Source organism: Oncorhynchus kisutch, linkage group LG3, assembly GCF_002021735.2.
Source record: "Oncorhynchus kisutch isolate 150728-3 linkage group LG3, Okis_V2, whole genome shotgun sequence".
In the NCBI taxonomy this organism is placed as follows: Eukaryota; Metazoa; Chordata; class Actinopteri; order Salmoniformes; family Salmonidae; genus Oncorhynchus; species Oncorhynchus kisutch.
The window spans coordinates 35695209-35721809 of record NC_034176.2 but is presented as its reverse complement, the minus strand read 5'-3'; the positions used below and the strand labels follow the sequence as shown (position 1 = coordinate 35721809).

Genomic DNA, 26601 nt, shown 5'->3' with positions numbered 1-26601 from the left:
ACTCTTCACCGCTCAATCGTCAAAATGCCGGTATTGGGGGTGGTGTTTCAGAAGAATCCTACAGCTGTCTGCAAGATGGCGGAACGGGGAAGGGATCTGTCTGGCCTCGTTAAAAGAATAAAATAATTTAGGTTAGCTAGCTAAGGGAAGAACATTTTGTAAATGAAATATAGGTGAGTGATCAAATGTGCTCATTGTTTCTGTGTTTAATATTTAGCCCAGTCATATTGACACCTAATTGTATAGCTTAACCGCTTAGCTTCAAGTTTGAGCTAAGCTAGCCAGGTAGCTAAAGTTAGCTAGGTTAGTGCGTAGAAGGACAGTACAAATTGCTCGTCTTTTGAAATCGTTCAGTTTCGAAGGTGCCCCATATTGCTAACCATTAGCCAAGCTTTTAGCATTAGATGCCTTTGTAGGGTGAATCCAGTTTTCTAACGTTAGCATTCTGCAATCAAGGAAGGATTTTTTTTTTGCGTGCTTGGCCTGTGATGCTGGCATTAGTAAGCCATCATAAAAATGCTGCATAATGTGCATAGCTACCTTGGCTACATGTTTTTGCACCGCAATGTTGCTCTCTTGGCATCTATTATTGACTGACATGTCTCTGTTTTTCTAGCTCTGACGGAGGATTTGCCAGTGGAGGAGTCGCAGTGCCTAGAACCCGAGTAATATAAGCTGAATGCATTGTGATTTCCAGTAATTGAGACAGTGATTCTAAAAAGCTGTCTACATTAATGAAAAGAACAATGTAGTCAGCTTAGCATATTCAACACTGGTACATGATCAACACAGGGAAGTTGTTTTGTTCGAAATCTTGTGCAATGTGCTTCTGCATGCATTTTAGCTAAATACTTATAAGAACAGGTTGCAAAAACAGCCAGGGTGACCCATAGAGAATTTGTTGTATTTAGTGATTCATAAGACAGTCAACATGGAGATAGATGACATATTACCCCCCTTGCCTTTGGAGCCACCTGATGATTTAAACTCAGAGGGCCTTAATGGTAAAGCGCAGCCTCCACCACCTCCCCTGCAAACGTCCAGTGACGCAGAGGAAATGGACGTTAGCTCTGGTGGTGATGGACAGACACACACCCCAGCAGGGGACCAGGGCCTGGGGCTCCTCGCCAAGGGCTCCATAACCTTCAGTAATAACCTGTCAGATGAGGTCGAACCCAGCTCACTGTGCCCTAGAACAGCCCGCCATGCGCCCCCTGTCAGCAAGTTCCTACCAGAGCTTAAGTTACTACAAGACATTAAGATCAGTGTCAGCGTTGTAGATAGCAGCAGGAGCAAAGATAGGAAGGTGCTGTACACAGGGATCGGTCAGGAGGGTGGTGGTGTAGGGGAGACCAGCTCAGAGGGCCTTAATGGTGAGTTGCATGATGCCAATACAGAGCTAGGAGCTGTTGAGGGTAGCTCAGGACTGGGTAACGGGATGGTCTGTGGCAGTGCAGAGAGGAGGGGGGAAGAGGCAGACCTGGAGAACAAAGTGGAATTTGCGGTCTTGGACGAGCTGGAGGACTTCAGTCAGGACTTCCTGGATACGGAGAATGTGGAGCAGGGGGGTTTCAGGTCTGAGGAAATGGTTCAACCGGAGAATGCTGACGAGGAGAACCTGAATTACTCATATGAGGTACGTAACCAAGGGGCCCTGTCTTTGCCTCTGCAGAGCCATGTCATTGTCCACTCACAGATCTTTTGTGCCTTGTTCACACTGTAGTGCTGACCCGAAACCGTAATGGCTTGGATATTCTTTTCACATCATCCTTTCCAGCACAGTTCCAGCAACTATGGAAGATGCGTAACAACGATACCGAAAACGATTTTTGTGTGGAGAACTTACCGATACAGAAATATCTGCCGTAATTAAAACATAACTATTTTTCATTTCCCCAGTGTAAAAAAGTATTTTTGTCCAAGAAATATGCTTCAAATGTTGTTTTCTTACTTTGTGAAATGAATCATGCATCATGAGAACGCTGCCAGTGTTCAGATAATCATAAGTTTTAATTTTTGTTATCCTATTTATCGGTGGAATCATTGTCCGATAATAGGGACTAAAAAGCCAATATCAACAGACATCGGTGGACCGACATATCGGTCAGGCTCTAGTGACGATGTTAACCCAGTATGGTTTGGCTCTGCAATGTGAAAAGGGTAATCGTGTATAGCCATTTTTCTGGTGACATTGGAATAAAATGTTCATCGTAGTTCTGATTCTTGATGGAAGCAGCGGAAATTCCTTATATTTTCTACTTGAGATTGAGGTTGACATGCACTACCGGTCAAAAGTTTTAGAACGCTTACTCATTCAAAGGTTTTTCTTTATTTTTACTATTTTCTACATTGTAGAATAATAGTGAAGACATCAAAACTATTAAACCAAAGTATATAACAAATCAAAATATTTGAGATTCTTCAAATAGCCACCCTTTGCCTTGATGACATCTTTGCCGATTTCTTTGCATTCTCTCAACCAGCTTCACGAGGTAGTCACCTGGAATGCATTTCAATAAAAAGGTGTGCCTTGTTAAAAGTTAATTTGTGGAATTTCTTTCCTTAATGTGTTTGAGGCAACCAAGTGTGTTGTGACAAGGTAGGGTGGTATAATACCAAGTCCATATTAAGGCAAGAACTGCTCAAATAAGCAAAGAGAAACAACAGTCCATCATTACTTTAAGACACGAAGGTCAGTCAATCCGGAACATTTGCAGCCCAAATAAATGCGTCAGAGTTCACGTAACAGACATTCAACATCAACTGTTCAGAGGAGACTGTGTGAATCAGGCGCTCATGGTCGAATTGCTGCAAAGAAACCACTACTAAAGGACACCAATAAAAAGAGACTTGCTTGGGCCAAGAAACACGAGCAGTGGACATTAGACTGGAGGAAATCTGTCCTTTTTGATCTGATGAGTCCAAATTTGAGATTTTTGGCTCCAACTGCCTTGTCTTTGTGAGACGTGTGGGTGAACGGATGATTTCCACATGTGTATTTCCCACCGCAACGCATGTAGGAGGTGGTGTTATGGTGTGGGGGTGCTTTGCTGATGACACTGATTTATTTAGAATTCAGGACTTAACCAGCATTCCATCTGGTTTGCGCTTAGTGGGACTATCATTTGTTTTTCAACAGGACAGTGACCCAACACACCTCCAGGCTGTGTAAGGGCTAGTTTACCAAGAAGTCATCTGGTAAACCTGGCCTCCACAATCCTCTGACCTCAACCCCAATTGAGATGGTTTGGGATGAGTTGGTCTGCACAGTGAAGGAAAAGCAGCAAACAAGTGTTCAGCATATGTGGGAACTCCTTCAAGACTGTTGGATAAGCATTCCTCATGAAGCTTGTTGAGAGAGAGGTGGCTACTTTTTGAAGAATCTAAAAAATACATTTAGTTCAACTGGGGGGGTTACTACATGATTCCATCTATTATTTAATAGTTTTCATGTCTTCACTATTCAACAATATAGAAAATAGTACAAATCAAACCCTTGAATGAGTATGTGTTCTAAAATTTTGACTGGTAGTGTAGTTGGTATGCTTGGTGTCTTCAAAAGTTCAACCTGATTTGAATCTCCTCTCATCCACTTTGTTTGTGTCCAAAGCTTTTGTTTGTTATGCATGCCAGATATTGGTTGCAAACAAGACTTGAAATTCCCTCTTGTGAACGTGCTGACAAGATGGCGTAGCCCTAACTGAATGGACGACATGGTAGGTTCGGGCTGCCGCCACCCCTCGATTCTCCCCCACACGCTCAACCACAGTCTTTTCCAGGAGGACTTCGACAATGATGTAGACGCTCTGCTGGAGGAGGGCATGCCCGTGCCCAAAAAGATGCGCCTGGCGGAGGGGGCTGCTGAGTATGCAGGGGACAGTGACCACGCGTCGGACGGGGAGGGAGGCGTTCAGCCCATGATGACCAAAATTAAAACAGTCCTGAAGAGTGAGTGGTGGATGTCTGGCGCTGATCTGCCTTTGGTAACGGTGTATCTGAGCCTGACACACATTGATGTTTTGTGTTCATATCATATCTTATGAATGCATAACATCACGTTTGTGAGAGGACGCTGATGGTGTGCGATGTGTAGTCGTGTCTGTCTGCAGACGTTGTCGTATTGTGTGTGTGTGTGTGTGTGTTTGACGCTGATGTGTAGTGATGAGTGTGTGTTTCCCAGGTCGTGGGCGTCCACCCACTGAGCCACTACCTGATGGATGGATCATGACATTCCATAACTCTGGCATTCCAGTCTACCTGCACAGAGAGACCAGAGTAGTGACCTGGTCCAGACCTTACTTCCTGGGGACCGGGAGCATCAGGGTAAGACGTGGAAGTGATAAGACCGATGGAAACTGCTGTACATATGAGTCTTTTTAGAGGGTTAGGAACATGTTAGGAACCCCATTGTTATACACTGAATACTGGTGTAATATTTACATTTTTGGTAGGAATGGTCAAACTAAAGGAATAAGGATGAATGTCCATTTATTTCTCCTCAAACAACGGTAACAACCTACTTCTAACCAAACCCCTTGTGCCACTGCGTACAGAAACACGACCCTCCCACCAGTAGCATCCCCTGCTTGCACTATAGGAAGATGAAGGATCACGAGGAAAGGCAACAGAACGGAGAGGTGACACCCAACGCTGCGGTGTCTCCGGTGAAGCCTGGGGAAGAGGCAGACTCCCTGGAGAGGCCAGACGAGCCTGATTCCACAGCTCAGGAGGACCCTACCACTGTGGCCCTTGGTCTGAGCCTGGGGGATGGAGAGGTGGAGTTGGAGACAGGCCTGGTCACGGAAGGAACCATAGAAAGGTGTCCTGTCCCGCACGGCAAGATGGCCCAGGGGGCTCTGGGACAGGTCAGGGCCAAGGTGGAGGTGTGTAAAGATGAATCCATTGGTAAGGGTCAACACACTCCATGACGAGCAATTGTCTTGCCAGCAGGTAGTAGTTTTGAAAGCCATGGCTGATTAATATAGTATGTTTAATATCTTGTAAACTTAGGGGATAATAGTGTGTTGGTGGGTATTTCTAAAGAACAGCTATACACATCAACAATATAACTGATACCCCTCCCTTATTGAAACCCCAACCAGAAATTGAGGAGTTCCGCAGCTACTTGGAGAAGTGCTTTGACTTTGAGCAAGTGACCGTGAAGAAGTTCCGTACCTGGGCAGAGCGTAGGCAGTTCAACAGGGACATGAAGAGGAAGCAGGCTGAGTCCGAGAGACCCATTCTGCCTGCCAACCAGAAGCTCATCACTCTGTCTGTATCAGATACCCCCACCAAGAAAGGTACTGGATGCAGAAGAAGAACCATAGGCGTCATCTGAATTGGCACCCTATTCCCAAAAGTAGGACACTATTTCGGGGATAGGGTGTCAACTATTTCAGTGTGGAGTATTGAGCTAATCGCATCAACTCTTTCCCTCTTTATTTTTCTCAGAGTTTGTCATTAATCCAAATGGGAAGTCTGAAGTTTGCATCCTACATGAATATATGCAACGTGTCCTAAAGGTCCGACCTGTTTACAACTTTTTTGAATGTGGTAAGACCCTCTTTTTGTCTCTGCTCCCCGTCCATGATGTTGACTTTCAACTAGCTTGTCCAAGTGACAGTTTTTTCTTAGAACAAAACACATCTCCAAAGCACTAATCTGAGAAAGGGCCTTTATGCCGTTGGCACCAAATGAATCCTATTTTTCCATCTCCCCCAGAGAACCCAAGTGAACCCTTTGGCGCCTCCGTCATTATAGACGGAGTGACATATGGCACAGGAACTGCAAGCAGTAAAAAACTTGCCAAGAATAAAGCTGGTACGGTACTTTCATATCATTCTTTGAATTTCTATCCTCTTAAGCAGCTGCAAAGGCTGTCTGTGAACTATAAATAGTCAGAAATGGCTTATTTACTGATGTCTCCCCTGTAGCTCGAGCCACACTGGAGATCCTCATCCCTGACTTTGTAAAGCAGACATCTGAGGAGAAGCTTGTAGAAGGGGATGAACTGGAGGTATCAGCCTGCCAATCATTGGAAAGGCCCTTAATTAAATCAATATCTTATTTTCGTGTTTGGTCGGATAACATGTCTCTTTTATAACGTTGTACTTTACTAGCTAGTTGATAATTTGGCTGAATACTAATGTCCATTCATGTCTTTGTTTCCTGCAGTATTTTAATCATATCAGTATTGAAGATTCTAGGGTGTATGAACTGACCAATAAAGCAGGCTTACTCTCGCCATATCAGATTCTACACGAGTGCCTTAAGAGGTGAGACTCCAGACATGAGGTGTAAGCATAATCAAAAGTTCTGTTCTGATTAATCTGTTAACCTTGAATTTCAACTGTCTCTTGTGCCCGGTAGAAACCATGGAATGGGTGACACCAGCATCAAGTTTGAGGTGATCCCAGGGAAGAACCAGAAGAGTGAATATGTGATGACGTGTGGAAAGCACACTGTGCGTGGATGGTGTAAGTTACCCCCACACTGACCCTCCAGTCACCACAGCAAGTCCCAGACCTGACATGCTCCATGCCGCTCTGTGTTAATGTAGTGTAAAAGCAGCATTACGAATTGCAAATGCTTTGTTTTTTGTCAGAGCCATATATAGAGAATTCAGACAACTTTTACTCTGAACACCATGTTTGCGCCTTTGGGTATCTACACTATATATGGGTAAGAATTTCCCTGCTCAAAGCCGAGCTGTGTTAATGCAGTGTAAATCTAGTTAGCATTACTAATGGCTGCTGCTCTGTATGTATATGTCCTGTTTTCCAGGCAAGAATAAGCGTGTGGGGAAGCAACTGGCGTCGCAGAAGATCCTACAGATGCTGCACCCCCACGTAAAGAACTGGGGGTCTCTGCTCCGCATGTACGGCAGAGAGAGCAGTAAGATGGTGAAGAAGGTAGGTACTATCTGTACACCTCATATACTGTACCTCGGCACAGATGCTCGTCTGCTGTTGGAGGCCCATAGGTCAGTTAGGGTAGTATAGACTTCAGCTCAAAACTGATTTGATGGCATATGCTGCATTGCTTTCAACCAGATGTGAGTCTCTCATTTCTATAAACTGATGGCTTTTTTTTTTTCGCAGGAAAATTCAGACAAGAGTGTGATTGAACTTCAACAGTATGCCAAAAAGAACAGGCCAAATCTTCACATCCTGAACAAACTGCAAGAGGAGATGAAGAAACTGGCTAAAGAGAGGGTGAGTGTTACCTGTAGAGTGTAGAAGCTCCAATTTAGATTCTGGGTCTCTGGTGTAACCTCTGCATTTGGCGTCATCAAGGAGTTTTAGGTCTGTCTGATAACCCTGTCAGGTTCCAAAGCTGCACTGAATCCAGTGTTGGACATAGAGGTCCTAGACAGGGAGATCTCTCTGCTTTCTGACACTCCTGCAATTCTTCTGGTCTTTGCTCCATTTGCAATGTCTCTGCACTGTGGTGTTACTCATATTTCATATGGTTGCTCCAGCCATACCTTATTTCAGACGCTGTCATAAATCATGTTTGTACGCAAGTGTGGCCTGGATTATGATCTTGAATTATGTTTTATCGAGGTAAGTTCCTCAGTTCGGTGCAGCAGTTCAAACTGTTAGGACAATTTCTGCGCTGTATTCATTAGGCACCAAGTGATAGAGAATTGACAAAAAGGACTACCTGAATTTGTCCATTTCGAAATACACTGAACCAAAATATATGTACGGTGTTGGTTTCATGAGCTAAAATAAGATCCCTGAAATGTTCCATACGCACAAAAAGCTTCTCACTTTGTGCACAAATTTGTTTACATCTCTTTTATTTAGCATTTCCACTTTGCCGAGATTATCCATCCACCTGGCAGGTTTAGTGCATATCAAGAAGCTTATTAAACTGCATGATTATTACACAGGTGCACCTTGTGCTGGGGACAATAAGGCCACTCTTAAAGTTGGTTTGCTGATGTCAACGTTGTGAAGTGTCCCTTAGTGGATTTGGGGTTATTGTATGTGCAGGCATAAGCTACGGACAACTCATACAATTGCATTTTATCAATGGGAATTTGAATGTACAGAGATACTGTGAAGAGATCGAGGCCCATTGTCGTGCCATACTTCCTTCACCTAATTTCAGCATAATGCACTTCGCAAGGATCTGTACACAATTCCTGGAAGATGAAAATGTCCCAGTTCTTCCATGGACTGCAAACTCACCAAAAATGTCACCCATTTAACATGTTTGGGATGCTCTGGATTGACGTGTATGACAGCGTGTTCCAATTCCCACCAATATCCAGCAACTTCGCACAGCCATTGAAGAGGAGTGGGACAACATTCCACAATCAACAGCCTGATCAACTCTATGCGAAGCAGATGTGTTGCTCTGCATGAGGCAAATGGTGGTCACACCAGATACTGATTGGCTTTCTGATCCACGCCTATATCTGTATTCCCAGTCATGTGAAATCCATAGATTAGGGACTAATGATTTTATTTCAATTGACTGATTTCCTTACAGTATATAAACTGTAATTCAGTAAAACCTTTGAAATTGTTGCATATATTTGTTCAGTGTAAATGTTTTTTTTTTTCTGGTGCAAAACATTTTTCTACAGTGTGCCCTAATAAATACAACCCTGCTGTCTTTGTTGTGCTTCAGGCGGAAACCAGGAAGAAGCCCAAGATGACCATAATGGAGTCAGCCCAGCCTGGCAGTCAGCCGCTCTGTACTGTTGACGTCTAGGAACTATCACTGCATCCAACCTAACATGGCACTGACCAATGGTAGCCATAGTCACTGTCAGATAAAAAGTCGCGCCACCAATCTATCATCCAATTATGCATCATTGTGTAAGGGCAATACAACACATTTATACTATAAAGGTGGTCATCTTAGCACTGTTTCTCCAAGCTGTTTGTTATTTGACCCCCCCCAAGGTGTTTATGGTTCATTGTTAGTGGCTCGGGTAAGAATAGTACAAATGCACTAACAGACTGACAGTAGAGTGAGCACCATCTACCTCTTGATGCAATCTCTACGCAGCAGCGCTTCTATAAATTGAACCACAGGGGTGCAGACAGACCGGTTGAGATGACTTGACATGTCTATGAACCACAGCAATTTCTGTCAGCCTGTTTACTCTGTAGTAATGACTGCCGAAAATCATTAGCCCCCCGTGTTTTATAGTTTTTCATTTCTAATACACTCCATACTTTTTGGACACTGAACATTTCGAGCAGGTTTCCTTGTATGCTTAAAGCATAGCCTATTCAAAGGGATTCATTTGCAGTCTCTGCTTTTGCTATTCTGGTACGTTGTGGAAAACCAATTTATATGCTGTTGTAATTTGGATATTGTTGATGTGTATAATTTGGATGGTGATTAGGGTCTCTGAGTATGCTTTGTCTAAAGAATGACAAGCTTACGTTTTCATTTGCACGTGAAACATTTTACCTGATAAGACACAAATGAAGTTTTCTGCACAACTCCAGTGAGTCCAGTCATACTTCTTGTTACATGCTCATTTTCTTAGTATGAGAAATCCATTTTGAATTTATTATGGAATGGACATTAAGAGGGACTAATAATTTGAGTTGCCTTTGTTCTGGATATACAGGATGAAACATATCAATGGACAGCTGATAAGGCTGGTCTGTCTAGCTAAGATCTTGTTTCCACGTTAGCACTGCAGACAACAAGCACAAGGGCTTGAAGTACTGTAGTCATTGAGGAGATATACAAGGTAAAGTTGTTACATATTTAAGGTGGCCTATACTTTTGGACTTTTCTTTCTGTAATTAGATGTTAGCCACTTCATTTTTTTAGACTAATTAAAGCAAAACAATACCATGCAGACTCTTATTTAGCCATTCATTTAAGGACCCATATACAGATGGGAGAACAATTGGCTACATGTTGCCTTAGTTGACCCATTCCATGAAGGGCTCCCATCCCAGAGAACTCACAGGGCCCAAGTCCTCCTTCAAGGGAAATGGATTGACCAAGCCCCTCCTGATACAGCATTTGTTTAGCCAGTTAAGATGTGTTATAATGCGACTAGACATTAATATTGATGTTCTGGAAGAATTGCCTTTAGCATGTACAGATTTTAATTAAGAATTGTTTTAATGGTTTGGTCGTCTATAACAAGGTTTGTTTGCCATTATTGTGTGTGTGTGTGTTCTGATCAATCACGTTTTCAAGCATTGTGTAGGATAACTACGATCCGCTGCATAAGGCAATCTTTGGAAATTAAGTTGGCACACTTTACCTCGAACAAAATACGATCATGTCATTTAAATTTGATAGCTAAAGAAGCAGTGTGAACCAAAGCTTAAATACAGTCTTATGCATTTTTATAGAATACTGTAGGTTGCTGCATACAATACGTAAATATATATATTACACACAGGAAAGGATAAAGATGCAATACCTGCTGGAACAAAATATAAACTGATGTGCATTCATTGTGTGACATTCGGTTTGTGCGCTTTTCCTGAATGTTTAATGCAGCTGATCAGAATTCACCATTGTACACGGGCACAATGCTGTTGTATTGAATGACCCCCACACACCTCATATTTGCGTGTTCTGTCTTGCCAAGTGTTAGTGTGTAAAGAAAATATGCCTTTTACACTTTTTAGAGTTGTAACAAGTTGTTTGCTAGAGATATTGCTGCCTAGAAAATGAAGTATGTAACAGCGACTTGGGATCGCTGACTTTCAGTGAAATTGGTTTATGCAAATAAAATCGTCATGACTTAGGCTGGCTCCTGCTTTAAATGACCCCTGTCTATATTACTGTCCCCAAATTAACCAGAGCTTATTGGGGGGGGGGGTCTTTGTAATTCATACATGCATCAAGACGTCAACCAAGGAGCTATTAAACTGAAATTCACTTTTATCCTGCCCCAAATTGTACTATAAGATATCTACAGAGAACCCACATTAAATGAATAGCCTTGAGTCAAGTATTCCTCACATAGTAAGTTGCATGGACTCACTGTGTGCAATGTGTTTCATGTGATTTTGAATGACAACCTTCTCTACCCCACACAATTATCTGTAAGGTCTCAGTGGAGCAGTGAATTTCAAAAATATTCTACAAAGGGGACCTATTGGTAGATGTGTACGTTTTTAAAAAGCATACATTAAATATCCCTTTGGATGGTGTACTGATACAGGCATTATTCGTAACTCAGTTGCTGGAGAGGAAAGAAACCGTTCAGGGATTTCACCATGGGAGACAAATTCACCTTTCAGCGGAACAATGACCTAAAACAAGGTCTAATCTACATTGGAGTTGCTTTCCAAGATGACATTGACTGTTCCTGGGTGGTCTAGTTAGTTTTCACTTAAATCACTGTCAAGCAATGATCAACAACCAACTTGACAGAGCTTGAAGAATTTTCGAAAGAATGTCGTGCAAAGCTTGTAAGACTTACCCAGAAAGAACCACAGCTGTAATCGTTGGCAAAGGTGATTCTAACGTGTTGAATACTTATCTAATCAAAACTTGTCCCCCCCCAGAATATTTTGTGCAGATTGTTGACAGAAAATGACAAATCCATTTTAATCCCACAAAATGTGGAAAAAGTCCAGGGGTGTGAATAGTTATCTACCACATAGTGCCTTCAGAAAGTATATACTTCCCCATGGACTTTGCTGACAATGCTTCTGTTTAGAACATGTACAGTAAGTACAAAACATACCTGAAATAATGACAACCGGGTATGGTAAAATGTTGTCTCTTCCGGTTTGTTGCTGGTTCCCTCAGCCTCGTCTTCCAGTTTGTTGCTGGTGCTCTGGAAACTAGTTCAAATCAAATCAAATCAAATTTATTTATATAGCCCTTCGTACATCAGCTGATATCTCAAAGTGCTGTACAGAAACCCAGCCTAAAACCCCAAACAGCAAGCAATGCAGGTGGAGAAGCACGGTGGCTAGGAAAAACTCCCTAGAAAGGCCAATACCTAGGAAGAAACCTAGAGAGGAACCAGGCTATGTGGGGTGGCCAGTCCTCTTCTGGCTGTGCCGGGTGGAGATTATAACAGAACATGGTCAAGATGTTCAATGTTCATAAATGACCAGCATGGTCGAATAATAATAAGGCAGAACAGTTGAAACTAGAGCAGCAGCACAGTCAGGTGGAAGTTGAAACTGGAGCAGCAGCATGGCCAGGTAGACTGGGGACAGCAAGGAGTCATCATGTCAGGTAGTCCTGGGGCATGGTCCTAGGGCTCAGGTCAGTTGAAACTGGAACAGCAGCATGGCCAGGTGGACTGGGGACAGCAAGGAGTCATCATGTCAGGTAGTCCTGGGGCATGGTCCTAGGGCTCAGGTCCTCCGAGAGAGAGAAAGAAAGAGAGAAGGAGAGAATTAGAGAACGCACACTTAGATTCACACAGGACACCGAATAGGACAGGAGAAGTACTCCAGATATAACAAACTGACCCCAGCCCCCCGACACATAAACTACTGCAGCATAAATACTGGAGGCTGAGACAGGAGGGGTCAGGAGACACTGTGGCCCCATCCGAGGACACCCCCGGACAGGGCCAAACAGGAAGGATATAACCCCACCCACTTTGCCAAAGCACAGCCCCCACACCACTAGAGGGATATCTTCAACCACCAACCTACCATCCTGAGACAAGGCTGAGTATAGCCCACAAAGATCTCCGCCACGGCACAACCCAAGGGGGGGGGGGGGGGGGGGGGGGCGCCAACCCAGACAGGATGACCACAACAGTGAATCAACCCACTCAGGTGACGCACCCCCTCCAGGGACGGCATGAGAGAGCCCCTGTAATAGTTCACCATATAAAAGAGCGGCAGCATCTCAGTGTGTAGTAAGGGGGAAGAGGTCCACAGCCATGGCCCGGACCGGATGGAAAGGAGCTCCACGTACACCGTTAGAGGGAGCCCTGCAAAGACTACACAGAAGAGATAGGATTTAGAATCAGTTTCACAATCCCCATGGAGACACCATACTGGATGAATGGCCTGCTCGTGCAGGATGTTCTACCTCACTCAAAGTTGTTCATGGCAGCCTTAGCATCGCATGCCACATAAACCAGCCTCTTCACATGCTCTGATTGCCAGAATGACCTTGGGATCTAGACATTAGGTAGTTGATCAATTAGTGTTTCTCCTTCCACACAATTGAATACAGTGCATTACAAACTGATAGAACGTGTGGGAGAGAGGCTCCAGTATCTTTTTGAGCATACGTAGGCCTGCTCTGGGTGGGTCCACGATGGCTGTGACGTTTGGGGATATGACAGTGCTGAGCACCATTTGATATGTCTTCAGCAGCCTTTCCACAGTGGAACTCAATGTTAATCAGCCCTGAAACGTTTTAGTCACAGTTAGGTTTTTGCTCTCATACCGCTACTGCAAAATTATTGAGGACTGAATAACTCTGGGCACATTGGTGCAGCTTGACCAATCTGATTATGCCTCTTACCATTGACTTTGGCGTCCTTCTCTGTTTCCTGAAACATCTCTATCCCAATCACTTTCCTCACCCTCTGCAGGAAACCGAAAGACGGTGTCAACAGAGTAAATGACTTTTCCTTCGTCACACATTACCAGACAGATTCATCCATACCGTCGCTGTAATCAAGGTTGTGTTTCAAATAGACAGGTTTGAGTCATTAAAACTCGTTTTTCAACCACTCCACAAATTTCTTGTTAACAAACTATAGTTTTGGCAAATCGGTTAGGACAGCTACTTTGTGTATGACAAGTAATTTTTCCAACAATTGTTTATAGACAGAGTATTTCACTTATAATTCACTATCAAAATTCCAGTGGGTCAGAAGTTTACATACACTAAGTTGACTGTGCCTTTTAACAGCTTGGAAAATTCCTCCAAATTATGTCATGGCTTTAGAAGCTTCTGATATGCTAATTGACATAATTTGAGTCAATTGGAGGTGTACCTGTAGATGTATTTCAAGGCCTACCTTCAAACTCAGTGCCTCTTTGCTTGACATCATGGGAAAATCAGAAGAAATCAGCCAATAACTTTTGGAGAAATGTCCTCTAGTCTGATGAAACAAGAATAGAAGTGTTTGGCCATAATGACCATTGTTATGTTTGGAGGAAAAAGGGGGAGGCTTAAAGAACACCATCCCAACTGTGAAGCGCGTGGGGGGGGCGGGGGGGGGCAGCATCATGTTGTGGGGGTAGGAGGGACTGCAGGCGAGACTGACCTCAATCCTATAGAAAATTTGTGGGCAGAACTGAAAAGGCGTGTGCAAGCAAGGCCTACAAACCTGACTCAGTTGCACCAGCTATGTCAGGAGGAATGGGCCAAAATTCCCCCAACTTATTGTGGGAAGCTTGTGGAAGGCTACCCAAAACATTTGACCCAAGTTAAACAATTGAAAGGCAATGCCACCAAATACTAATTGAGTGCGTGTAAACTTCTGATCCACTGGGAATGTGATTTTCACATTCTTAACATAAAAGTGGTGATCCTAAGACAGGGAATTTTTACTAGGATTAAATGTCAGGAATTGTGAAAAACTGAATTTAAATGTATTCAACTGTATGTACGATGCCATGAGTCCTTATTTAAAAGTTTAAAAATCATTCTCCCTGCAGCTCTCATTAGCACGGTTTCCCAAACTCAGCCCCCCCCAGCACTACACAGCTGATTAAAATAATCAAAGCTTGATAATGAGTAGGTTATTTAAATCAGCTGTGTATTGTTAGGGCAAAAACCAAAACATGCACCCATGGGGGGGGGGGGGGGGGGGGGGGGGGGGGGGGGGGGGGGGGCAGGACCAAGTTTGGGAAACCCTGCTCTATAGTACCTTATCCAGGGAGATGCCAATGGTTCCTGCTCTGCAGCATACATCCAGCACAGTGCTGTATGTATCCACACACCTCTGCTGCCCCTGTGTTCACCTGCTCAGTGACATATTATACAGCTATAAATCATTGTAATGCCATACTTCAGAGACACTAACTTGGATGAGATGCTCTTAAAATGGCTGAGGAAATACAACTTCCTGGAGCTCAATTTAATAATGCCAAATGGACCGAAGATGGTGGGTAAAAAGGATGAAGAGTCTACAGCTATGATACATGACATGGAATACTCACCTGGAAAAAGTAATAAGGGGATATCCTGAACTCCAGGCCAAGAAGCTCCTCATGAATACACTCCTCTCCAGCTACCAGCTCACACGTCATGTCCTCTGGGTTAGGTGATTGCCTTCGTGAACCGAACATTATCTGTCAATCACAACATTCCCATGTGCATTATTGCACCGTTAACTAGTTTTTCTGATAATCTTACCTTTGTCTCGCTGAAACAAAGTACAGAGCGGTTACATCACTCTTTGTCATCCTCTGTGAAATACTCTTTCACAGAGGCTCTTCAGGGTATTTGATTTCTGCAGAGTCGAAAAAGGGCAAGAGAATCCCTAATAAACAGTTAAATGACTGACAGGATTTGAAAGGAGTCACTACACTTTTTTCACATTGTTCAGTTATACACAAGCTTGGGCTGTGGTGCATAAATGTACACATTTATGCATTCTAATCTAAGAATCACTACCATCTGTATTACTTTAGTATTAACCACTTTGAAACCTGATTTCTGCACCTCTGGGTTAAAGAACACCGCCACGGCCTGCTTGGTCCTTGTTGTGGTCTGCACTGTTTGCGACTTCCAACGGACCTCATATGCCTCAGGCCTATACACGGAGTATGGGGTTGTCCTGTGTAGATAAACAAATAGCATATGATGGGTCTAAAGAAGTAAGAATTGGCTATATACAGCACAAACTGATTTGAGACCACCCGGCTACTGTATTGCTGTGTGCAACTATATTTTGTATTCCTTCTGGTTGCCATGCTAACCCCAGTTTGTAGGTCAAATAGCGTATTGGGCAGATCTGATGCCGTGGACAGAATCTTTCACTGAGATGTGACATTGAGTCCTGTGATCAGGGAGGGATCAGTGCAGGACAGAGATGAGGCCTCCCTCTCAGTAAGATGTCTTTAATACCTAATACATTTTTGGAACTCGCAGACCACTTTCTTGGCCTTAGTGGCGACGTGGATGCAGTCTGAGGGTCCCACCACGGCACAGGAGCCCCCTTTGTACTTCCCCAGTCTGAAGCCTATGGTCTTATCATCTACTCCATTCGCTCCAATACCAATGACGAACTCACACTTGTTCCTGTATTCAGTCTGCATGATAAGAGTAGGGGAAAGAGGATTAGGGTCAACGTTGTGCATACCCAAACAGGGAGTACAGTAAGTGCATGTATTTTGTGAAGACACTAGGTTGTCAAACCCCTTGTTGGTAGCTGAGAGACTCACTCATTCAATAGGATGACCAAAATGTCAGAGTGCATCTGGATTTAATTTCAGCTTCTTTCAGCAACTGCAAAGGTTCATCCAAGGTTGCCAGGTCAGGCAGCCACATATAGGCCTAACAGCCTGGGGGTTTCAAAACAACAGCACTCAGAGAGAGGTTCTGTAAGGATTTCTCAAGAGCAATTCTACAGTAGGCATTGTACCTGAGATGGATATGGGTGAATGTCATCCAGAGGGCAACTTCTTCTGAACAAACAGCCAGAGCAGCATCGCTTTGTTGGTGTTGCCCATTTATCTGAACAGAAAAGGGGAGGACATAAAAACAACATGATGCACAGTCAGTTTTCCTTTGTTTGGTTTGTTACACACCTTTCCTCTTTATCAATTGTTAATGAAGACATACTCAAATAAAGACATCCAATTATTCTGTTCATTAGACCAAAGGAAGGACAACTATAATGTCATCTCATTAGTACATTTCTTTGGTGTCTTTCATGGCCGGATATAATAATAGACAGGATATAATGCAATCGACTGCAGTAATCCTATCAATGCCCCACTTAAGGCCATTCTTTGTAAGTGAACCAAAGCCACACATGGCATGGGTTTATACATGTCTCTGTACCTGACCAGTCTCTGCAGCACCCCCTCCACCTCCTGTTTCTTCCTCCTCCGCTGCTCATCATAAGGTATATTCCACAGTGGCACCACCACGTTGGCAATCTGCACACTGAGGGGTGCCACATCCTGCTCTGGCTCCTGCTGTTTGGAGAGGGGGTTGCCCGGCATCATCCCACCCCCTCTTCTTGAGGATAGGGTCAGCCTTGGGTTTGGCCAGGTGCAGTGAGCACCCAGCCTTTCCACTGCATGCCATGCACCATCTTCATGGCCTTGTCCCTCTCCTCCTCATTCTTTGAAAATCTCAGAGGTGAAGATGTCCACTTGGACGTAGCTGTACAAATTATTAGGGTCGGAAAAGAGGCTGCTTTCTCCTCCTCCTTCAGCTTTGGGTTCATCTGTTTTCACCCCGTCCGTCACATCTACTGGCTCTTTTGTCCCCCCCTATATTAAATGTTCTTTGGGGTCAGATGCATTCTCTTTCAGTAATGGAGAAACATTCACTGGGAAGTCACCAACATCTGTCCTGTTCTTGTTAGTGGGGGTAGTTCATCTGGACTATCAGTCTGCATTTCATGTCAAAATACACATTTTACACATACATTATTTCTGCTTTAGGTATGCATCAAAGAAACGTGAAGCTCTCACAGACCTTACAGAGTTGTTACAGTTAGTGTAGCAAAGTGGCTGTAAAGAAGATTTAGCGAAGCACATTTTTAAAAGCAGGAACTTAATATAGCACAGATTTTTTTTTTTACCTAGGACATTACTATACATAAAAGCAAACAACCAAGTTACCTTCACTTTTTCTCTGATGAAGAACATTTGTTTTATGGGGAATTCAATGATGACTAGAATAAACAACGGGCTGCCATATTGTGGGACACGTGCTAATATGAACTTCGACACGAAGCTAGAAACAATTTCATCACTGGATTCTTCAACTGAAAATATAGAAGATGCATATTCTCCATGATTCCTGTTACTTGTGTAATAACTCTATAAAAATATTATATTTTTTTCTGACACAGGAAGTGAGGAAGCTGCTAGATCTACAAAAAAAAGTGAATGGGTTGTTGTTGGCGTTAGCCACTGTCAGGTTGTTATTTTTGTTGACACTGAAATTGTTTCTAGCTAGTTACCTATCTATCCAATGTTTTAACCACACATGCCACTTTTGAGATATGTAGCAACATTTCACAGTTACCATTTTACAACACAGAATGAAATGTCTGCAGTACTCGAGTGCATTGCAATGCAAGTATATTACCATTTTTAATAAAGAAAACAATAATACACCGAGTGTATTCATGTTTCGTAAAATAATATCACACATACCATTATGACATTTGTAGAGCATTTTATACGCTTTAGAGCCCTTTAAAATAGTGTCGAAAGGGGGGGATGCTGGGATGGAGGAAACGCGAATGGGACATTTCGACGCGCGAAATCTATAGCACGAAGAGAGAGGAACTCAAGGCGAACGGAGAGTTTGGTTTTGAATCAATCAAACTAAATTCCGTAATCTACAAACATCTACATTAACATGGCAGATCCGAAGGTACGTTTGTGAGTTTTAAACCTATTTGTGTGCCGTCCATTTATTTAAATGTACATTTAATTTCAATTGGGATGTTTTGATTGGCATTCTCAAAGTTTATCTTGCTAGGGTTGTGCCGGCTAGGGATGCTGATTTTTAACAACCTCGTTAAGCATCAGTATTGAAGGTCTAAAGTGTAAATTGGTCTCAAAACAATGACTTACTGGCAATGGCCAATCAGTTATACCTTTGTTGTATATGTCAGAAAAGTGGGTAACTCGATACTTTTGCCGCCCTTTATATCTGCTCCAAAGCTAAATGGCTGGCTAACTAGCCATCCAGTTAGCTAGCTAACAGAACAATTATCTAAATATTTGATTATGTCTGTGGTATAATCGTGCAACAACTACTTTCAAAATGATCATTTAAACCTAATATGTATTTGGGTATACATCCATGTACAATATTTGGCTTTGAACCTAGTTGTATGTTATCCTGACAGTAATTGTTAGCCAGCTGGCTAACAAAAGCCAGTTAACTAGCTAGTTAACGTTAGCATCTTTTTAAATGGCAATATTGTGGAAGTGTCCTAAGCTTACAATGTTTGTTTGCATTTTTATTTAAGAGTGGATAATTGCATTTAACTAGCTATATGTCATTGACACGATGGTTAAACCTATTTTCCATCTCTAGTTAACTAACTTGCTAGCTTGGTACTTTTCCGAATGGCCTAGCTAACGTTAGCTGGCTGGCTTGCTAACACCAGGCCGAAAGGAATGTCAACTTTCTCAGTGCGTGTTTACCATCTATCTAGCTAGAAAATAAGTGAACATTGACATACTGTTTGAGTTACGGCACTGTTATATAATCAAGCCGATAACTTCATTAGCTAACGTAACAAGACAACGATTGAAATTACTTGCTAGTCTTGTACGGAGACATGTTGCTAGCCATACAGTTACGTTACTCGGAACGCATGGAGCCTCGCGCCCCTTTCATACATTTTGTTCAGGCAGTTAACGTTAATCAATTAATCTTAAAGTAGTATCTAGCAAGATGGCTTGCTGATATTTGTGTCACGGTAGTTTTTTGGTAGCTGACTGCAAATTTGGCTAACTCATGTACAAACAGAACTAACGTCAGTTGTTTGTTTAAATTGGGCTTAGTTGTCTAGCTAACATAAGTTATTTTTTTTAAATTTATTGTCCACTTGCTTCGCTTTTCTCTTCCTCTCCCTTGAGCGTTTTTATGTAATGTTAGGCCATATTATCATGTTCTGTAGTAAGTGTGAGATCATATGGATTTGCAAGGCCTTTTAGAAAGCCATCCAGCAGCAAAGATGCTTGGCTCAGCACCAGCACCACTAAGTTCAGTTGCCACAGCAAATTGCACACAAAAGATAACCTCGAAGCCTGATCTCTCAAATCCCTCTATTCACCTCCCTCTGCAGTTAGTTGGTGGAGCCTACTGTTTTTACAGTCTAATACATTGACTAGTAAAGTACATTTCACTAACTTGAAACGAGAGGACAATCCAGGTGAAACTAAGAGTCTAAGCTGGAGGGGGGTTGTACTAAACTATATGGAATTTCTTTTTAGAAGGATTATCGTGTTTTTTTTTACAACAATACCTGATTTATTTATTTTTGGACTGCTATTATCCCATCAAATAACAGATACTCCCCCAAAAAATGGTCTAAAAGAAGTTTGTTCTGAAAGTGACTATCCTATATCTGAGCGCTACAGTACAAGAATATTGTTTTTTACATGTGTTTAATTTGTTACTCAATAGGGTTCCCAAGTGGTGCAGCGGTCTAAGGCATTCTATCTCAGTGCTGAAGGTGTCACTACAGACCTTGGTTCAATTCCAGGCTGTATCACAACCAGTCGTGATTGGGAGTCCCATAGGGCGGCACACAATTGGCCCAGCGTCATCTGGGTTAGGGTTTGGCCGGAGTAGGCAGTCATTGTAAATAAGAATGTGTTCTTAACTGACCTGCCTAGTAAAATAAAGGTTCAGTAAAAAATGTACTTAAATACATTTTTTCAACTGGTACCGGGGGACCTTGTCAGGCCTGTGGGCATCCTAGAGCTTAACAACAGACCTGTTCGTGAGAGTCTCACCTTTACACAGAGGGGTCATGTTAGTGTGTAGCCCAAACTGTTTTCGGACGCCACGGACAGAAGTTGTCAGATTGGCTGTACCGACTTCAGTCCCAAGGTCGTAGAGCAAAACGGAGAACGTCATCGTGAGTCATCTTTCCGTAAAGGTGTCATAACAGTTTGTAGGCTAAATTGGTCGGACGCTACAGACAATTTTGTGAGTAGACAGATTTTTCGGGATGTCTCATGGTCTGACAAACACCGCTCTGTCACCTTTCACCACTGATATGGAAGGGTTACATAGGCGGTTGCGGTGGATTGAGATGCATCCAATGCAAAAAAATATATCTTATCTCTAGCCTTAAAAAATATATATATGCTAATTAGATTTCAGGGAGGCCGCAGACATCTACCTTCGTGGGTTAACGTGTGTGTAAATCTTGTTTCATAGGAAACACCAGAAGAGCAGGAGACTTCAACAGACAATGCAGAAGAATCAAACCACGATCCCCATTATGAGCCCATCGTGTCTCTTCCAGAGCAGGATGTGAAGACGCTAGAGGAGGACGAGGAGGAACTGTTCAAAATGTAAGCTGATGATGATAACCTTGAATAGCCTAAATCATTGTACAATACTTAATTTGTAATTCATTTAGGGCTGAATCCTTATATCGAACTTACCTTCTAAATTTGTTGAATTTGCACTTCGGCATGCACTGTCAATGGGAGACTTAAGTAATTTGTTTTACTAAATTGGAAGTGAGGATTCACCTCAAGTGTTATGAAACCATCCAGCCCTCTCAGGGCTCTACAGTGTGGAACATTTTACTCTCCTAAGCTCCTAAATAGTTTGCTGTGTGACCTGGAATTTTAATATCAGGATCCCCAATGCACCTAGGAAAAATTATTACCTCAAATGTTTTTCGTGTTGCTCCTAAATTTCTTTGTTTGCCTATATTTTTTTACTTAAGCACACATGCTCCTTGTTGAATTTTTTTTTTAAAGGTTGGCATAGAGCCCTGCCTCTGTCACCCAGGTATTGTCACTGATTCCATGCACAGCTTCATCATTCTACCCATATTGTCTCTCCGCTCAGGCGTGCGAAGCTCTACCGTTTTGCGTCTGAGAACGACCCACCAGAGTGGAAGGAGCGCGGCACAGGCGACGTCAAGCTCCTGAAACACAAAGAGAAGGGCACCATCCGCCTATTGATGAGGAGAGACCGGACCTTGAAGATCTGCGCCAATCACAACAGTGAGTCACGGAAGACTCCCTGTCTCAACCAGTAGTGTTTATCACTGCTGTCTAGCGTGTGTGTGGACTGAAACCTTTTCGTTAACCCATGCATGTTGCCTGTCCACCCACCGAATTACCATTCTAAGTATGAGATGATGGTGAGGTATAACAAAAACAAGTCATTGTCTATGAGTCATTGACTCTGAGTCAGAGGCCTAATTCCTTTTCATTTTCTGCTCTTTCAGTTTTTCCTGTGATGGAGCTGAAGCCCAACGCTGGCAGCGACAGGGCCTGGGTATGGAACACACTCGCCGACTTCGCTGATGAGCATCCCAAACCTGAACTCCTGGCAATACGTTTCCTCAATGCAGAAAGTGAGCGTGACAACACGTCTATTTTAGTCACTGCGTTTAGCTTTTAACAATTCAGTCAGCTTTCTCATGCAAAAAGTGTGGCTGGAGTTTCAAATAACTTCTGTCCTTTTCAGACGCTCAGAAATTTAAGGTGAAGTTCGATGAATGCAAGGAGGAGGTCAGAAAATCTCAAGATGGATCAGGTTGGTGTACTTTTTTTTTTCTCCCACATTCTTTCAGTCAGTATGCAGACAATACTCTGTTCTCTGCTGCTCACTCCAGCCCAGAACTTTTTATGTCTGCTAAATTAACACACAGAATGTAACAACTCGCTGGCCTACTGTTAGGCTAATGTTGGTATGTTCTGGCACACTTAGAATTGTTTTCTCTGTAATATTAATTACAAAGAACAACCATTGTTGAGCAGGTCACATGTTAATCACTACTCAGTAGATTAACCTTGCGTAATGTATCGGTGGAACGAGAAGTCTTGGGAAAAACTCAAACTGGAATATTCTTAGTCATTGAAATGACAGACATCCCCAATGCCCTAAAACATGCTCTTAAATGAAGAGGACTGTTACTGTGCACTGTTGATGTGTAGCCACCCTGCTTCTACATCTGCATTGCTTGCTCTTTGGTGTTTTAGGCTGGGTTTCTGAATAAGCACTTTGTGACATCTGCTGATGTAAAGAAGGGCTTTCTAAATACGTTTGGTGTGGAGCCTCATCTTGGCCACCGTGACACCACACTGACTAAGAGTTCATGTCTCATCTTTCTGTACTTCTCTGCAGGAGGAAACGTTGACTGTGCAAACAAAGTGGCAGAGAAACTGGAGGCACTATCTGTAAAGGACGACAAGACCAAGACACCTGAGGAAAAGAAAGAGGAAAAGGCAGAAGAGAAGAAATGAATCCAAGAACTTGCTTTACTGATCTTCAACTTGTCATTTCCCTCTTTTTCTACAATAGACTCTAAAGAAACTGAATTTGGACTCTTGCATATTGATTTAGTTTTTTTTACGATTTGTTTGCCTCGAGAGATCGCAAGACCTTGGTGCCACACAAAAAGTATCCATTCATTCAATTGTGCCCCTCCCCACCCGCCCTCTTGTTTCCATCATGGAAAACAAGTTGTCTGTACTGCTCATCTGTGTCAACTTGACATACTGTGAAATGAGGCTTGTGATATTGGTAATTCCCACATTGGGGAAGTTTTCATTTTTTTCTGAATGAAGCAAAGTTAGTTTTATAGGGAATAGGACTGCTTGTAAGTGCCACACCTAAAATGGAAATGGGCAGAGAGGAGCTGTAATGTCTTGGTATGCATCTCAATATGGAGGCTTCCTCTCCTTTGTCTATACTGATCTGAATAGAGATGAGGTGAAACTCCTAATATTTGTCACATTTAATACATGTGTACTCTTTACAGCGGAATGCTTACTGCCCTTTGCAACGATGCAGAGAGAAAAATAGCAACCCGAGAGGAATAAAATACACAAGAATGAAGCTCTATACAGGGAGTCCCAGATCAATTTGCAAGGGCATGATATATTTGAGGTAGTTATGTACATAAAGGCAGAGAAATGTGGTGGATGCTTACCAGGCAGGAGTTTGCTTTCACCTATCTGCTGTGAGGTTCAGATGAAGGAGAGGAAATTAATGGAGAAAGACACTTTGGACCATTGAGACGTAGCCATAACGTGTTTAACATAGGGTGCATTTTGGGTACTGTAGTCCTTGGACCAGTTATCAGTGACTCGTATCTAAGATGTTCTGCTGCACATGATTTGATGCACATAATTCATCAAATCACAAAGGTGTTTCATTTTATTTTGTTGAAGACCGATCACACCAAATCAAAATGTAAGACGATGGTTCATCAGACTTTGGTATAGGCTACAGTACTTCCTGGCTTGGGTACTCTTCCCGGTGGCTCAAGTCTGTTTTAGGGCATAATACATTCCTTCAAACTGAAACTAAAGCATGTAGAAAATGTATAGTGCAAGAGTGTAATGATGCGGTATCAGGTGTGCTCACCATCCTAACCTGTACCCACTGAGTTGACCCTGCCCCTTAGGTGCATCGACTCACCAGTGCATCTGTAAATACATGTACAGGATGGAATGTTGCTTTTCATTTGCACTCAAATGGTTTGAGATGTTTCCTCCACCTTCCAATAAAAGCTCTCAACGACCCTTTTTGTCTGTCTATGTTGCATAGGGTGAGGAATTGCTAAGTGGGAAGAGCAGTAGAGCCAGTCTGGTATGGAAAGTCAAGGCTATCTCAGGCTGCCTTGCAAGATGGTGAGGGCTGAAATGTTGATACATTGAGAACTATATTAAAATGTTCATCAGTTGGTTACATTTGTTTGATAATCAATGCTTGTTCACCAACCTTTCAAGTTCCGTACTGTATCAGTACTGTTGTGACTAGTGAAATGCATTATAATATATTCCAACTGATGGTGCTGTTGTAGAGAAGGCATATTATTGATGATACAAATAACTGAAATGTCATTGAACAAATATGTCCATTTTGATCAACATGTGTCCCTGAAACGAATCAACACCAATATACAGAACAAATATATAAATGCAACATTTTAAATAATTTTGCCGAGTTACTGTTCATATATGCAAATCCGTCAATTGATATAAATGAACTAGCCCCTAATCTGGATTTCACATGGCTGGGGTGTGGGCCTGGGCCCACCCATCCAATCAGAATGAGTTCCCCCCCCCCCCCCCCCCCCTCAATAGGGCTTTATTTCAGGCAGAAATAATCCAGTTTCATCAGCTGTCTTGATGGCTGGTCTCAGACCATCCCGCAGGTGAAGAAGCCGGATGTGGAGGACCTGGGCTGGCGTGGTTACATGTGGTCTGCTGTTGTGAGGCCGGTTGGACGTACTGCCAAATTCTCTGAAACGACAGAGGTGGCTTATGGTAGAGAAATTAACATTAAATTATCTGGCAACACCTTTGATGGACATTCCTGCAATCAGCATGCCAATTGCATGCTCCCTCAACTTGAGACATCTGTGGTATTGTGTTGTGATAAAACTGCACATTTTAGAGTGGCCTTTTATTGTCCCCATCACAAGGTGTACCTGTGTAATGATCATGCTGTTTAATCAGCTTCTTGATATGCCACACCTGTCAAGTGGATGAATTATCTTCGCAAAGCAGAAACTCACTAACAAGGATATAAACACATTTGAGAGAAATAAGCTTTTTGTGCATATGGAACATTTCGGAACTAGAAGCACAAGCATTTCGCTACACTCGCTTTAACATCTGCTAACCATGTGTATGTGACAAATAAAATTTGATTTGGGCTAATTTATTTTGGCTCATGAAACATGGGACCAACACTTTACATATCATTTTTCAGTATAGTTCAACCTTAGGCTTGACAACATTTTCTTTATTCTAATTCTGTCAAGTGGCAAATATTTCCTTTTAACAAAAACAACTATTAAGCATTTACAGGTAACTGCTAAAGTAATGGAAACGAGTAATTTAGGGATACAAAGTAAGAAAGCAGGTGCTTCCACACAGGTGTGGTTTTGAGTTAATGAAGCAATTAACATCCCATCATGCCTAGGGTACAAAAAAAATGCTAGGCAGGCCATTACTTTGGCTACCATGGCTATGCCCCGATAGGATGACAATGCTCCCCCATCCACAGGACATGAGTGGTCACAGAATGGTTTGATGAGCATGAAAAGAATGTAAACTATATGTCATTGCTGTCTCAGTCACGAGATCTCAACCCAATTGAACCCTTATGGGAGATTCTGGAGCGACGGTTGAGACAGCATTTTCCACCACCGTCAACAATAGTTCCATTCACTTGTAGAATCTATGCCAAGGTGCATTGAAGCTGTTCTAGTTCGTGGTGGCTCAATGCCCTATTAAGACACTTTATGTTGGTGTTTCCTTCATTTTAGCATGTCCCCTTTACCTTTTCCACATTTTGCTACGTTAGACTTCTCCTAAAATTGATTCAATAAAAATCCTCATCAATCTACGATACCCCATAATGACGAAGCAAAAGCAGATTTTCAGAAATGTTTGCAAATGTATTAAAAATAAAAAACAGAAATACCTTATTTATTATTCAGATCCTTTCCTATGAGACTCAAAATTTAGCTTGGGTGAATCATGCTTACATGAATCATCCTTGAGATGTTTCTACAACTTGATTGGAGTCAACCTGTGGTAAATTCAATTGATTGGGTGACCCAGCCAGAACCCAGACTTGAACCGGATCGAACGTCTCTGGAGAGACCTGAAAATAGCTGTGCAGAGACGCTCCCCATCCAACCTGACCGAGCTTGAGAGGATCTGCAGGGAAGAATGGGAGAAACTCCCCAAATACAGGTGTTGCAAGCTGGTAGCGTCATACCCAAGAAGACTTGAGGCT

At 42.6% G+C, this 26601-nt stretch overlaps 2 protein-coding genes, 1 non-coding gene and 1 pseudogene across 4 annotated transcripts; 3 read left to right on the top strand and 1 right to left on the bottom strand.

Annotated features, from left to right (window-relative positions):
- The first annotated feature begins 22 nt into the window (after positions 1-22).
- On the top strand, positions 23-10747 carry LOC109881807 (microprocessor complex subunit DGCR8-like). 2 transcript variants are annotated; one of them, XM_020473915.2, is made up of 14 exons: positions 23-173; positions 617-1636; positions 3780-3948; positions 4181-4323; positions 4554-4905; positions 5103-5300; positions 5452-5553; positions 5722-5820; positions 5934-6037; positions 6175-6275; positions 6370-6476; positions 6784-6911; positions 7101-7214; positions 8644-10747. In XM_020473915.2, exons 2-14 carry the CDS (start codon positions 932-934, stop codon positions 8725-8727), a joined length of 2406 nt encoding a protein of 801 aa, XP_020329504.1. In that variant the 5' UTR covers positions 23-173; positions 617-931; the 3' UTR covers positions 8728-10747. The 2 variants fall into 2 exon arrangements, with proteins under 2 accessions (XP_020329504.1, XP_020329511.1); XM_020473922.2 differs by having other exon boundaries at positions 25-173; positions 5934-6016.
- Positions 10748-12747: 2000 nt separating this feature from the next.
- On the bottom strand, positions 12748-17897 carry LOC109873885 (tRNA (uracil-5-)-methyltransferase homolog A-like; annotated as a pseudogene).
- On the top strand, positions 17882-24371 carry LOC109881796 (ran-specific GTPase-activating protein). The gene is made up of 6 exons (XM_020473908.2): positions 17882-18504; positions 21037-21173; positions 21682-21839; positions 22067-22195; positions 22309-22377; positions 22969-24371. The coding sequence occupies exons 1-6, from the start codon at positions 18490-18492 to the stop codon at positions 23085-23087; spliced, it is 627 nt and encodes a 208-aa protein (XP_020329497.1). The 5' UTR covers positions 17882-18489; the 3' UTR covers positions 23088-24371.
- On the top strand, positions 22422-22551 carry LOC116372036 (small nucleolar RNA SNORA77). The gene has a single exon (XR_004209097.1). It is a non-coding gene; the product is annotated as a small nucleolar RNA SNORA77 (small nucleolar RNA).
- Positions 24372-26601: the final 2230 nt, after the last annotated feature.